This window comes from Sebastes umbrosus, chromosome 24 (assembly GCF_015220745.1).
Source record: "Sebastes umbrosus isolate fSebUmb1 chromosome 24, fSebUmb1.pri, whole genome shotgun sequence".
NCBI classification, from domain to species: Eukaryota; Metazoa; Chordata; class Actinopteri; order Perciformes; family Sebastidae; genus Sebastes; species Sebastes umbrosus.
This window is the reverse complement of record NC_051292.1, coordinates 1,580,129-1,594,693: the sequence shown is the minus strand read 5'-3', so window position 1 is coordinate 1,594,693 and position 14,565 is coordinate 1,580,129. Positions and strand designations below refer to the sequence as shown.

Here is a 14,565-nt window from a genome sequence, read left to right as displayed (position 1 = left end):
TTCTCGTAATATTATGACTTTATTCTGGAAATCTCAGATGTTTTTTTCCCTCAATGTGGCCCTAATACTCTGTAGTACATTTGCACTTTAGCCCTCACTGCATTAGACTTACATACTATATACTTAGAATTCCAATTCCAATTATTCCTAATTGTTTTGTTATCACTATTATGTAGTCATATTATTTCTTGTCTCTAGGTGGAGGCTTCAGATAAGCCCAGTGGGTTTTTTTGCCTCTTCCTGCACTTTATATTATTAATTTATTTTTTTATTGTTGTGTTGTATAGTCTTAAATTGTGCAAAACAAATAAACAAAAAAATAAATAAAAAAAAAATATTTATATATTATTATTATTATTATTATTGTATTGTTGTTGTGGAATGGAAAGCCCCTTTAAAACCGCGCATGCGCAGAGAGGCGGAGCCAGCGGAAGTCCTGACGTCGAGCTTCTTTTTGTTTGAGGCCGCTGAGAGAGTCGACACATTTTAGTTTCATCCTTCCTGCTCAAATACCGGTTTTTATCTGCATTACTTTCGGTGAGTACTTGTATTAACACCTTCCCAAGGTTGTCTAACACCTTAACCTAATCATAAAACCGCTAAAACGTATAAATAAACAGTTTAAAATGATGTTTTTCATCCGGGAATGTTGCCATCATGGGCAGTTAGCTTAGCATTAGCATCAAGTTAGCTTAGCCGTTAGCCACATTTAAGCTAACTTAGCATTAGCATCAAGCTAACTTAGCATCATTATATCTTGCATATCTTAACTTTGTCTCTATTATAACTCAAAGTTTATGATGACATGTCAACAGGAAGGTGTGTTTAATGTCATATCATTACATCATGTTTGTTTTTAGTGTGTTTTAGAGTGATTTATTATAATAAATAAACAAACACGTGTTAGCTAGCTAGCAGGCCAGCTAACTAGCTAGCTAACACATGGTGAAGGCCTGGAGTTAGCTGATGCAAAGCTACAATTAGCCAGCTGTAGTTTGGAGAATCCTTCATTTATTTATCCTTTTAAAGCTCAAAAAGTTACCAGAACATGTCTGCTTCAGGGTCACACTTCTGATAAAGGTGTAAACTAATTAATCCTCCTGATTAATAACAAACTACAAAGCTTCTTTGTACCACCTCAGACTGCCTTTTGTCTTCATTTGTATGGATAATATTTATTTTTTAAATAAAACCAACACTACTATATCAACACCAACTAAACTATTTAATCCTCCTGATTAATAACAAACTACAAAGCTTCTCTGTACCACCTCAGACTGCCTTTTGTCTTCATTTTTATGGATAACTTTGTCGAAAAGCCCTCCTGTTATTATCTGTATATTATATCAAATGAAACAAACACTATTGTTGTGTCTAGTTTTAGTCCTTCGTGAAATTAAATGTGTAACACACATGAATTTCTATCCCTGCTTTGTTGAAAATCACACTGTGTAAAGGATACATATAGAGATAATAACAGGAGGGCTTTTTGATTGTCTAAAATGAAGACAACACAGACCAAAGGCAGTTTGATAAAGGTGTAAACTATTTAATCCTCCTGATTAATAACAAACTACAGACACCCACCAGCTTCATTGTACCACCTCAGACTGCCTTTTGTCTTCATTTGTATGGATAACTTTATCAAAAAGCCCTCCTGTTATTATCTGTATACTATATCAAATGAAACCAACACTATTGTTGTATCTAGTTTTAGTCCTTCAAGAAGATTTTAGTTGACAATCATGAAATTAAATGTGTAACAAACATGAATTTAATTTCAGACCCTGGTTACAACTATATTGTTTAAATTTGTAAAAAAAAAAGTAGTTTTTACACAAATAAATGGCTCATTTATTGTACTTTTTACAACATGTGTCGTAACATTTGGTGCTCTGGTGAGCGTTTACAGGTCAAAATATATTACAGCGAACAGATTTATAAAAAGACGTGTCACCAAGTGGAACAGTGTGGCTCTTGGGTGTGTTTGTAATTGGACAACAATGGAGCTCTTCACAGACAATACTAGTTACTAGGATCAATTCATTGTTTGTTTTGGTCTTTTCATGAGACTTTTTATCAATATGACCAGCTTTATCCTTTAGAATGTTAAAGGTACATATTTAGCTGCAGCCTTTTAAGCGTTGTTATCAAACTTGTTATGTAAGAATAAATTATAGTGGTGAACTCATGACAGTTACATGGAGCTCACCCAAGTTACACCCAGACGCTGGCAATACAAAACATAATTAAAGGCAGCACTTTGTGTTGTTCACTTGTGTGTTAAGGTGTAGTCTGCACAGCTTGAGCAAACATTAACTGTCTTGTGTTCTATCCTTTTTCAGGGTGTCTTTTATGAGTAATCAGAAGCAGCAAAAGCCGACGCTAACAGGCCAGCGGTTCAAAACGAGGAAAAGAGGTTTGCTGATTTACGTGGTTTTCTGCTTTGCATGTCTAACTATGTACAAATCTTGTTCCCTTGTTGTTTCTTTTCTGAATCCAACATGTGTGCCCTTTTTCCACAGATGAAAAGGAGAGATTTGACCCTACTCAGTTTCAAGAAAGTATCGTACAAGGCTTGAATCAAACTGGCACTGATTTGGAAGCGGTCGCAAAATTCCTTGATGCCTCTGGCGCCAAGCTTGACTACCGTCGGTATGCAGAGACACTCTTTGACATCCTGGTGGCTGGCGGAATGCTGGGTGAGTTGTGTTAAGAAAGGCATTATTTACATCGGCTTAAGTCTTGACATAATAATTAAAAAAGGGAATCAAATTCAAGATCTAAACTTGTTCACGTAGAGCAAAGACATGTTAAGTTTGATATGTTTATTTAAAGTGCAGTAGACAATTGTTGGTGAGAAAAATGCATGCATTTTGAATTATTTTGCATAATTTTACTTGTGCAGCACAATATGGCTAAGAAGTTAACCTGTGGACTGTAAACAAATAAGTAGTAACACTTTTTTGCTAATGCTTTGGTATCAGATGCAGAAATGTTTTGATCTGACATGTATAGTAGGTCTTAAGAGGTTGATTGAAGCTAAATAAAATCATTCATACAAATGTGATGTGGACCCGAAGTATATGAAAGCGAGCAACTACTGTTTTAACTTAAATGGTCGCTTTTATTTTCTCTCCTGCAGCCCCAGGTGGGACTCTATCTGACGACATGACCCGCACTGAGTTCTGCCTCTTCACGGCACAAGAAGACCTGGAGACGATGCAAGCATATGCTCAGGTAGAAAGCACGCCCAGCTACTGTTTGTACACGTTTATATGCACTTATTAAATATCAGTCATCATTGATCCACAACGGATTTGACATTCCTCTTTTTAATTCAGATATGGGAAATGCCACCTTAGACTTCATACATGTTTAAGCAATGAGTTAACTTAATGCGTCTTTTTCCCCGACTAGGTTTTTAACAAGCTGATCAGGCGTTACAAGTACCTGGAAAAGGGTTTCGAAGAGGAGATCAAGAAGGTGTGTTTCATTTTTTTAACAGGATACAAGACCGGTTTTTGAACAGAACTAAGCTCACAACTTGTCGTACTGGTTTGACAGGTTTTGTAGCTGAAAAACTATAAATTGTCAGCAGTAGCACACAACTCTCACTATATGTTAACAGGAAATTAGGGGTGGACATAATGTTTGAGTGCATTCTACCAAGATTTCTATATTTTCAGCAATGCTCTGCAATTAAGTTCAGCTGTCAGCATTCAAATGCATTTTCTGCAGTTAGACATGTCTCTGAGGTGAAGCACAAATTAATACTAATACTTTGACAGTTTTACAATAATTCAGCAAGTGTTAAAAAGTGATGTCACAGTTATTGATTATAGTTAGAGTGAAACTTAATTTTGTAGCTGAAAAACTGTAAAAATGTATAGGCAGTTTGCGTTTTAATCTTCTTACTAGAAGATTAAAACGCAAATTAAAAAATGTAAGAAAACAACAATGACACACATTATAAAGCAGATCGGTTGCTAGCTGCAAAACAATAAAGTTGAAGGTAAAGCCACACCTGCGTTGTTGTACAGTAGGAATTTGCCTGCATTCAAATCAAAGATGTGTGGGATTAACTAACGTCTGTAACTGTACACACAACAAACCTGTATTTGTTTTGTCTTTCTGTTCTCTGTAGTTGCTGCTGTTTCTAAAGGGGTTCACTGAGTCTGAGCGCAACAAACTGGCCATGCTGACCGGCATCCTCCTGGCCAATGGCAACATATCAGCCTCCATCCTTAACAGCCTCTACAACGAGAACCTCGTCAAAGAGGGTGAGGAGAAATTCTGTAGAAAGGATTGGAAATGAGTAGGAAGGCTTCCTTCTCTTTAGGTCCTCCCCAAAATGTTAATTCTGGGTTTGTGGACATGTTCCAAGACCTTTTCATACTGGCTACGCAGTCAGCATGGGAGACTTTGTATTCCGTGAGAGCACAACAGAAACCCAACTTCTCTTGACTCGTTTTTATTTAGGAGTATCTGCAGCCTTCGCTGTCAAGCTGTTCAAGGCATGGATCAATGAGAGGGACATCAACTCTGTTGCTGCCATGCTCCGCAAAGTCGGCATGGACAACAGGCTGATGGTAAATTAACTATTTTAATGTGTGATAGCTTGCAAATCATCTGTGTGTTTTAGATTTACTTTCAAGTCCTGCACAAGTTGTCACATTTGTTTGCACATAGTTATTCTGCATTTTTTGCCGTTTCATCCGGTTTCGTACATGCATCAGCTCTAACCTGAAAATATCTCTGCCCCACAGGAACTCTTTCCTGCCAACAAACGGAGCTGCGAACATTTTTCTAAGTACTTTACTGACGCCGGGCTGAAGGAGTTGTCTGACTTTGCCCGCAACCAGCAATCCATCGGCGCCCGCAAAGAGCTGCAGAAGGATCTCCAGGTGCTGATGTCCGGCGGTGAACCTCAGAAGGAGGTGAGGTTTCTCTGGGATCAGAAAGCAAGGCTACAGCTGCACTGCCACAGACGATATGAAGTGAAATATAAATACATCCTGGTCTAGCTAGAATTTTGGCCTCAGTGGCTGCTGGACAAAATAGCAAATATTTCACAATAAACAATATTTCTGCAGTAAATACCAATTTGGTGAGGCAGCTTGGGATGTTTCTAAATTTAGTTCGAACTGACAGAGGCATTGTCTCAGCTGTTATTGTCATGTTAAATGTCTGTCGGTGCAGGTGAAGGTCCTTATTGTTCCTCTTTTGTAACAGCTTTTTGTGTTTGACAAATGTCCTCAATATTGATACTTCCCCTCCCTTTGCCATGTTGCATAATTTTTGTGTTTGTGACTGACACATTAGGTGGTCAAGCAGTAGCTGACACAATGAGTCATAAAGTTTAGTACAAATAAGCAGTTTGTCAGTGTTATTAGTGGCCTGAACTGCATCATTCAGAAATTACACAACATACCCATATGCAGTACTTATCCACTCCGTTTTCCCCCTTTTCAAAGTGTGAATGTGTTGTTTAGTGGCCTATAATAAATGCTAATCCAGCACTTTTATTCTCTCTGTTGGTTCAGATTATCGCCTACACCAAAGAGGAGATGAAAAAGGCCAACCTCTCTGAGCAGGCCATGATCAGCATGATCTGGACCTGCGTGATGAGCTCTGTGGAGTGGAACAAGAAAGAAGAGCTGGTGACCGAACAAGCCATCAAACACTTGAAGGTATGCACCACCGTTAAGTCCTGGAAGAAGTTTAAATGCATTTTAAACAGTTGAATAAAGCACTACTAAAACAGAGTAATCCATCAGACACAGTTAACGAACCAAAACAGAGAATTTGCTCATGTGTTGGTTTGCAAGGATTGGGCAATAGATTGTGAACTTTGCCAAAGTGACTGCAGGTTCTGGCAAGTCTGAAAGTGTTGTTCAGTGCTGTGAAATACAGTTTGTCTTCAGCAGTAGAGTAGCTCTGTTCTCACTTTTATTTTACTTTACATTAAAGCTTCCTCAAATGTTTTGTTTTACTTTGGAATTGTTGAAAGCAGGAAAAACACTGGAATAGTCTGCATGTTTTTGATGGATTAGGGTTTAGAGTTTTATGTAAAAAAGACCAACTTAAAGTTTTATTAACTTAAAGCACAATTATCTTGATAATTTTGTGTACGGGATGATGTTTGTACCAGTAGTTGTACTGCGTTTCTGCCTTGCTGAATGCTAAACTTGCTCTTTCTGTAGTCGAGGGATAAAGCGAGTGAATTTAGGATGAATCTTTGTATCAAACTTATTTTATTCTGGCCTGTTTCACCCTGAAGTAGTAGAGCTCAGTGCTGAGGGCTTGTGTGAAGTTGTCTTGCGTCACAAGTGTAATTTGTACTGTTGATGTGATGATCATGGTGTGAAAGTGGCCAGAGACAGGAACAAGAACAACAAAAACTTCAGTAGTGTGAAGAGGAACCCATTCAGCTGTCTGCTGTTAATCAATACACTTTGATGCACCAACAAGCTTTCACTACATACATTATAACTCCTAAGAGAGCTAGCTGAGTGCATTTCCATCTCTGCCCCAGAAAGGAGAGCTGTTTTCTCTGACATGGCTTCTCATTTCTGCAGCAATACAGCCTTCTGCTGAAAGCCTTCACCTCCCAGGGTCTGTCCGAGCTCAGCCTGCTGCTGAAGATCCAGGAGTACTGCTACGACAACATCCACTTCATGAAGGCCTTTCAGAAGATCGTGGTGCTCCTCTACAAAGGTTGGTGTCGCCTTGGTGCCATTTCAGAATTAATTTACGTCCATACTACCACGCCTGAAAACAAATATTACATGACCATTCGCATACACTGGGCATGCGTGTGCCTGTAAACCGGAAGCATTGCTGGACACAGGAATTGATGCCAAGCGCTCAAATTATAGCTTTCCTCCTGCGCATGTAGGCAGTAGTAGCATTATAAAATGCAGAATTTGACTGCACAACAGCTGCAAGCAGAGACAACAAGGTCGGCAACACTTGTCACTCGTTATCCATGTTGAAATGAACCACTGGTGGTCGAGGCTGAGGTTTGTTTTCTTCTGGAAAAGGTTCACGTGATAGAGCGTGACAAATCAGGGAAGGACTGATAAGACCTAATCAAGAATCAAATGTGGGTGTCTGCGCCATCGTTTTCAAAGGTCTCCGTTTCTGTCCGTCCAGATTAAAATGCAACCCCCCGAGTTTAAAAACTAAAACGGCGTCGGCAGTGTTTTGAAACGTCTCCGTTCCAGGTGCTTGAATATGCTGGAGTATTGTGGACGCTAATGTATTATTGTGGCTGTAGCCTTAACATTCCACTGACACTTTGTCTGATTTTGTTTTAGGTTTATGAAAGTCCGTTCACTTTTAATGCTGACAAGTATGGGGTCATTTTTTAACATTTCCCTGACCTTAAAATGTTGTACCTCCCTAATGCTTGGTGTTACTTTTAGCAAAACACTTGCAAGGTTGGCTTGTCGTTGGCCTCTACATGCAGCTTCTGATTACACATTTCCCTGAAAAATCTATTGAGTGGTTGAGAAGCTAATCAGAGCCACAAGCAGCACTTCCCGTCAAGCATCAGTCAACTGTTTGTTCTTTAAGTGATCCTTTGCAAAGGCAGGCACTTTGAGTGTATGTTGGATGTAAAGTTTGTGAGCACAGCTTTTACACTGTCCTTGTCCTCCTAACAGCGGATGTATTGAGCGAAGAGGCCATACTGAAGTGGTACACTGATGCCCACGTTGCCAAGGGGAAGAGCGTTTTCCTCGAGCAGATGAAAAAATTCGTCGAGTGGCTGAAGAATGCAGAGGAAGGTAAAAAAACAACAACACACAACACACACCCTTTCACCATGAGGCAATAAACCGGTCTCACAGCAGATATGTTGACTTATCATAGCAGGAAAGTGTGTTCCCAATAATGACTACTCCCTCCCCTGTGAACCAGCATAAATGTGACAATGAAATTGAACCTTTATTAGAGTTCGGCTCGGTTTTAAAAGTCAAAATGGCTGGTGTTTTTTAAGATAATGACTCAAAATAACATGTAGGGCTGTTTTATTATGAATTATTTTCAATATCAATCTGTGAATTTATTTTCTTGCTTTAATTGTTTCTAAAATGAAAGCAAGATGTTGAATTGGCTCCGCCGCCGATACAACGTGCTGAATTGGCCGTAAAACGGGCAGACTGGAGCCGCCGGCGCGGGACACACCGCAAAAACTAGGCCGTTAGACGCAGATGTGCATGGTTTCTGTGCGTGACTGACTCGGTGTGCAAAGACCTTTACGCTGACTTTGGGATGGTTGGAATTATTTTTGGCGACGGTGGTCTGGAGCCTTGTATACCGGCTGCTATAGCAAAACAACAAAAATCTGTATCGGCCGACACGCGGCTCATCGGCGATCGCATTGACTGCAAAAAACATGATTGGGACGTCTCTTAAGTTCGATTAATTGTTCAGCCCTAACCCAGAATAAGAGGCTTGTGTAATATGTAATTTTTTAATGTTAACATCTTAATCGTTGAAACACACAGTGAAGTTTTGATCACTTTGACCAAGTCAATAATTTTCTTTCTGCAGAGTCAGAGTCGGACGAAGAGGAGACAGACTAAAACCTCCACTGCCAGATGAGCTTATTCCCCCTTTTCTTTTCTTTTTTTTAAAAAGTAGCAGCAGGAGCAGTAGAATGTCTTTTTCCTTCTTTCTCTTCTACCTCCTGTTACTTTTTTTATCCCCAAACAGCCTTCCACCACTCAAACGCATTTAAACAAAATAAAAAAAAGATGCGTAACATTAGGTGTCGCGGCTCACGGTGGAAGCGGAAAACGATGAATACTACCCCTCATCTTTTTTATTTTGGTATTATTATTATTGTATTTCCTTCTGTAATTTGGATACAAAACATTCCATGTGATCTCGATGGCCGCTGCTCGTATGAATCACAACCAGGATTTGTTTGATATTCGAGTTTGCGTTTTTGCCATGCGACTGAGGCCGACGAAAAAGCAATTTTGCCAACATTTCTTTTTTTCTTCTCCCCTTTTTGACTTTTTGTTTCACCCAGCTCATGTTTTGGCTCCTGTTGGCTCTTAAACTTCGCCTCCTTTCTTGACTTTTGGGTAAACGTGTACCGCGTGTCTAGATCAGTCCGTCAGAGGACACGCCCCCTGTAAGATGCCTCGCCAGCTAACTGATTATTATTGGTTTCTACTTTCTTTAATCTGATATGAACCGATTGACTTTTTTATGAAAATAAAAGATTATTGAAATGGTTCGACTGTGTTCTTTGGCATTGTTATTTTTATCAACATTTTTGTATTTAGATAGAAAAAGGAGCTTTATTAATTTACTCTGAATTGTGATAATAAACACGGACCTTATGTTGGAAGAAAGTGCATTAAAACATTAAACATATAATAATTTTTCCAACAAATCTGAAGGCACTTTTTGTAAAATGTGTAGCCTCAAACACAAACTGAAAAATGTTTAACCCACTTTTGATGTTTTTGTGCCACATAAATGTGGGAAAAAGTTTCCATGTGTCAGAAAGAAATGTAATGAGGTAAAAAAATATACATTATCTGTTGGGAATTTATGAAACAAATTTCTGCCAGAGAAAGAAAATTGTGACAAACAAAATATTAGTCAAACTTATGTATCTATCAAATGTACATACTGTTAATTACTATCATAATGTTGACTTGACATGAGTGTTTTGTGGTTGACATCTTATACAAATAACCAGTCTAACATCAAAATTCATTCATTGTTACTGAACTTGGGTCCCCCCACACAAACTACAATTGTTTTGACATAAAGTAGAAATACATTTTGAGCATTTGTGGACAATGAACAAAGAAGACAAGTTTGATATTATTCTCATTTTTATTTGTATTGTACAAAAATACATTTATCTTCAAGCAGCTTCTCCAGTATTTGCGATGTGCAAAGGACACAGTTGTCAGGTATTCAAGTACATTTTTATACAGTCATGTTACACATTAGATTTAGAGGTAGGCCTTCATATTTAAAACTGAGGTAGTGTGCAACGTTTTCATCCATATGTGCTGTATAATAAATATCAAGGGATCCAGTTGATTGTAAAAGGATTACATTTATATATTCTCCAGATTAGTGCAAAAGGATGCACTTTGCATGCCATGTGCACGCAAAACGTCACAGTTTTGCGTTTTTAAAGTGATACAGAGATTGTGCAACAATGCAAAAGTAAACATTTCATCACACTGCAAATATATGTTTATCAACCACTTAAGGCTGAGAGAGAAAGGGTTAAAGTAGTCTCCCATTCAGTTTGATCATTTTCCAATTGGATCTTCACATCAGGAACAAATCTTAATTTTGTGAAAAGCTTTGAGCTTTTGAGGTGCCTAAAACTTCCATCAGTACCCAGTTTTGAAATGTCTGATTTCCACTTGTGCATTAAGGCGGCAACAATTAGGACTCGAATAATTCATTATGAACCAATCAAATGACCCCAAACTTACCAACAAATAGAAACCAACCAGGGCACCACTCTTACATAAAGCTACCTGAAATCTCCCCCTGAGTTTATCCAAACTAACGTGACGCGTTTTCCCTCCTATTGTCAAAGCAGGCAAAGCACCGTGAAACCCCCAAATTTACTCCACTTATGGTAAAACAACGGGCATTAAAATAGGTGAACGATGTCGACACGGGGCGTTTTTTTGGACGCGAGGTGTCCGCAGATGTCCGTGTACGCCTCCGTTTGGGAGTATAACCGAGTCTTTAGTTTAAACGTTTCCAGAGGCAGCGAGTCACGCTGGATTCCCCTGATTTGCATAAAGTAGGCTAGACCTCAAATTTATGCAAATGAGGAGCATCCAATGTGACGCCCTGTCTCTCAAATCGCACCGCGGCGATACCAGAATGCATTGCACAGCTCCTTACATAGACAATGAATGGGAAGCGTGGAAATGACAGATCCTGTGGACATGTGCCATTCTTTTTCCTCTCGTCTCTGTACGTTAGTAGATTCATAAAGCCTCGGGATGTGCACACTTTTTTGGCTTTGTGTCAATTTGTACACCTAAATCGTGTCTTTCCATTAGCTTTGTATGCAATCGTGCATCTAAAATTCACCCAGCTTTAAAGGTAACCCTTTAATGCACCAAAAAATAAAAGATTAGATGTAACGGATATGAGGGCTGGGCCATTAATCAAACTTTATTTTCATTTTTTTTCCTTCCGACGCTTATGAAGCAAGATAATTGTTTTGTTTTTTTGTTAAATTATATATTTAAAGTTCAAGGAAATCCACTTTTTTAAGTTCAATAAATGCACGTTAAATGCAAGTCAATGAGTAATCGTGTTCAATAATCGTGATCTCAATATTGACCAAAAATAATCGTGATTAAGTTTTTTTTGCGATAATCGAGCAACATATTTATCAGAAGCACATATTTATGGTAGTGCTTTAGGTAAAAACAAATAGTGCTATCCCTTGTTGCAGGGTACGGTAGAGATGGTAGAAAAGTTAACGATCCTTTAAAGTGCCTCTGAATAATTGTGATATTTCTGACAGCAGCGTTAACGCCGCTCAACTGACAGCAACCGCTGCAGTAGCTGCTCTTCAGTTTCCTACATGTGACTGAAGGCGACGAGGCTTTTTTTAAGGAGTTGGGCATGGGGTGGCGGTGGTGGGGTAGTTTATACTATTCGTGGGACTAAAATAGCCCCCCCGTCAGGTGCAACTTTACACATCGGCTCAGGTTACAGCTCAACCAAAACACCGAGGTTCAGAAGCTCACCAACGTGAACAGAAAGTGCTTTTCAGTGTTAATTTGTTTCTCTAGTCTAATCCAAAAAATAAATATATTTATATTATGTACAAAGTCCTACAGGTGTATGTCTACATGTAAACAACATCAAGGTGGACTCCCCGTCTGTCCGGAGCCGCGTGGCTTCACACAGCAGCTGAGTGCTTCCCTCCATCTCTGAGCTGTGGAGGCAAAATTAAGATTTGAAGACTTTATGAGACAAATAAATGTTTGCAGAGCACCAGTAAAAATACTAAAGTTTACGCTGCTGTAATGTGAAAATACAGTTTTGCATAAAGGTAATATTGACATAATATAAATGATCTTGTGACAGTTTCTAGCCTCTATTTATAACTGCAAGGTGTCCAGCCAAACTACTGTAAACACTTCTAATCCACTACTACACGTGTGTATTTAGGATAGAAATGATCGTTCACTGGGTGAAAGTCATCAGTGTCGTTTAATATTAATAATATCAATTTACATTTAGAATATTTACAGCACTTTTCCATTACCATGGTGCTTTGTGGTGTCTTTTAATCCATTTTGGAACCTAATTTTTCATCTACAGCACTCTCAAACTGGTGTTATCTGTATAAATATAAGGAGTTAACTGGTTACCTGTAATTCATCATTATTCATAATCAATTCTCCTTTAACACATCACATTAATCCATTAGTTTTGGAGTGTGCCAGATATTTACCTAAAACAGTTTTCTCATTTTAAGATCCATTCTACAGAGGAGGATCCAGTGTAACTGAGTGAAGCACTAAAACCTTTGAAGGCACCACAGCTTGTTTTCTTTTTGTGTCGTCAATCACTGGTGCAACAGGTGTCAACTTTGGTCAACTCAGATCACCTTTGACCCGCGCAAACTCAGCACCTGAAATTCTATTTCAAACATAGAGAAGATGCAGCCTGCACAGGTGCATCATCTGCTCTAAACGTATCACACTCGATGGAGTGACCTTGAAATAGATGCTGCGTAAAAATCAGCCCCCGAGCAATTCTGCATTGCAGGAGACAGTAATGGGCTCTTTTTTTGCACGTTACCATGGTGCAACAGGTGTAAGTGGCCGCTCACCAGTTTCCTCTGGTTGCTGAGGCAGAAGGTGCAGATGGGCCTCAGTGAGGGCGCGCTGTGCACCGTGGTGCCGTGCAGGATGCTCTGGTAACCGAGGCATGGCTGTCCGTCCCGGCAGTCCTCCCCCAGCAGCAGCACGTTGGCCAGGTGGGAGATGTAGCTGGAGGCCAGGCGCAGCGTCTCTATCTTGGAGAGCTTCCTGTCGGCGGGCTCGGTGGGGATAAGCGTGCGGAGTGCCGTGAAGGCCGTGTTCACGCTGTGAGTCCTGTCCCTCTCCCTTGCATTGGCCGCCTGCCTCTGTTTGCTCACACCGGCGACGCACGCGTCTCCACCGCTGCTGCGTCTCCGCCTTCTCCTCCGTCTGCCTCTCCGGGAGCCTCCTCCGGCCTCCTCCTCAGCCACCTCCCCCGGCTCTCTGCGGGGGCTGCAGCCGCCGTCCGAGCTGTCGCTGCCGCTGTCCAGGTCGTCCAGGTCAGAGGTGAAGCCGTCGGTGCCTGCAGTGGACTTCATCCTGGCTCTGCTCTGGTCTGACTGGAGCTGCTGGAGCTGACTGGAGCTGCTGGGGGAGGACTGGAGCTACTGGAGCTGCTGGAGTTGCTGGAGCTGACTGGAGCTGCTGGAGTTGACTGGAGCTGACTGGAGCTGCTGGAGCTGCTGGAGCTGACTGGAGCTGCAGGAGCTGACTGGAGCTGCTAGGGCTGCTGGGGCCGTGCGTGCGGCTCCTGCACATCACTTTATCCTTCAGGGTGAAAATAGCACCGGGGGGCCGAGCAGCTGCCTCCGATCCGGTGACCGAGGGGGTTTGCGCCGTGCGTCCGGCCCATCGGCATACCATTGCTAATGAATGACGGCTGCTTTCTGGGTCGCCAGGCCGCCGCGGAGAAGGGAAGACAGGTGGAGCCTAAAGGGAGGAGGAGGGGAGGAGGAGGCACCTGTTGTGGTCTGGAGGATACAGGTTTAAATTAGGCTCCACCGATATGAGGCCTTCACAGCCGAGGATAGACTCAGAGCAACAATATGGATATTTGTGGCGATATTCAGGGTTCAATAACAAACAGACTAATCATGAAGTCTATTAAACATGTTCTGGATCATATCCTCCTGGGAACCGAGTTAAAAAAAGAGTCTTCCAATTACTTTTTTTTGTGATTTCCTTCCTATTTAGGGTTAAAAGAAAATCTTAACAATTTAGGTTGTTAAACTTTATTTTTATTGTCCACTGTAGTGGACTACAGGACTATTTCAGTGTGAAAAGACTGTAGAGTGATATTAAACCAAGAATACATTCAAATTGATTAAAAAAACACATGCCATATCACTGGAAAGCCCATGATGTCCTCTTTACAATACACCAAGGGTTGATAGAGTAGGTCAAAAGAGTAAGAGGATATGCATGTGGACAAAATGTCCACTACAGAGGACACATGTCAATGGGCTGGGTCTTAGATTGACGCTGCTGCAGACAACATGTCTGTGCCAATATGCATTTAATCAAAACACTTCAGGAAATAAAGTAAATATCATGCTTCACCTTCCATACATGATGCAACGTGTTTCATCAACACAGTGCAGTTTAAATAAAACCAAATAGCTGCAGAAAAGGGGATTATTTCTATTTCAAAACATTTCATTTCATTTCAATATCTCACTGTAGTGCATAACAAAACAAAATGCTTTACACACAAAGAAATTAGACAGGT

General features: G+C 40.4%; 2 protein-coding genes across 3 annotated transcripts; one reads left to right on the top strand and one right to left on the bottom strand.

Moving 5' to 3' along the window:
- Nucleotides 1–399: 399 nt before the first annotated feature.
- On the top strand, nucleotides 400–9,256 carry bzw1a (basic leucine zipper and W2 domains 1a). 2 transcript variants are annotated; one of them, XM_037761479.1, is made up of 12 exons: nucleotides 400–537; nucleotides 2,346–2,419; nucleotides 2,526–2,702; nucleotides 3,146–3,240; nucleotides 3,421–3,486; nucleotides 4,148–4,283; nucleotides 4,483–4,592; nucleotides 4,770–4,940; nucleotides 5,547–5,693; nucleotides 6,582–6,720; nucleotides 7,671–7,793; nucleotides 8,563–9,256. In XM_037761479.1, the coding sequence occupies exons 2-12, from the start codon at nucleotides 2,356–2,358 to the stop codon at nucleotides 8,592–8,594; spliced, it is 1,260 nt and encodes a 419-aa protein (XP_037617407.1). In that variant the 5' UTR covers nucleotides 400–537; nucleotides 2,346–2,355; the 3' UTR covers nucleotides 8,595–9,256. The 2 variants fall into 2 exon arrangements, with proteins under 2 accessions (XP_037617407.1, XP_037617408.1); XM_037761480.1 differs by lacking the exons at nucleotides 400–537; nucleotides 2,346–2,419 and having other exon boundaries at nucleotides 2,625–2,702; nucleotides 3,146–3,151.
- Nucleotides 9,257–9,849: 593 nt separating this feature from the next.
- si:ch211-246m6.4 (basic helix-loop-helix transcription factor scleraxis) lies at nucleotides 9,850–13,899 on the bottom strand. The gene is made up of 2 exons (XM_037761499.1): nucleotides 12,866–13,899; nucleotides 9,850–11,962 (listed from the first exon to the last, which is right to left on the bottom strand). Exons 1-2 carry the CDS (start codon nucleotides 13,373–13,375, stop codon nucleotides 11,927–11,929), a joined length of 546 nt encoding a protein of 181 aa, XP_037617427.1. The 5' UTR covers nucleotides 13,376–13,899; the 3' UTR covers nucleotides 9,850–11,926.
- Between the last annotated feature and the right edge of the window lie 666 nt (nucleotides 13,900–14,565).

Excerpts from the sequence above, each read along its gene's own strand:
- bzw1a (XM_037761479.1), top strand. The coding sequence starts at position 2,356 with ATGAGTAATCAGAAGCAGCAAAAGCCGACGCTAACAGGCCAGCGGTTC. Across the intron at positions 3,487-4,147 it reads TCGAAGAGGAGATCAAGAAG|TTGCTGCTGTTTCTAAAGGG; the intron begins GTGTGTTTCATT and ends TGTTCTCTGTAG. Across the intron at positions 6,721-7,670 it reads CGTGGTGCTCCTCTACAAAG|CGGATGTATTGAGCGAAGAG; the intron begins GTTGGTGTCGCC and ends TCCTCCTAACAG.
- si:ch211-246m6.4 (XM_037761499.1), bottom strand. The coding sequence starts at position 13,375 with ATGAAGTCCACTGCAGGCACCGACGGCTTCACCTCTGACCTGGACGAC. Across the intron at positions 11,963-12,865 it reads TCAGCAACCAGAGGAAACTG|CTCAGAGATGGAGGGAAGCA; the intron begins GTGAGCGGCCAC and ends TTGCCTCCACAG.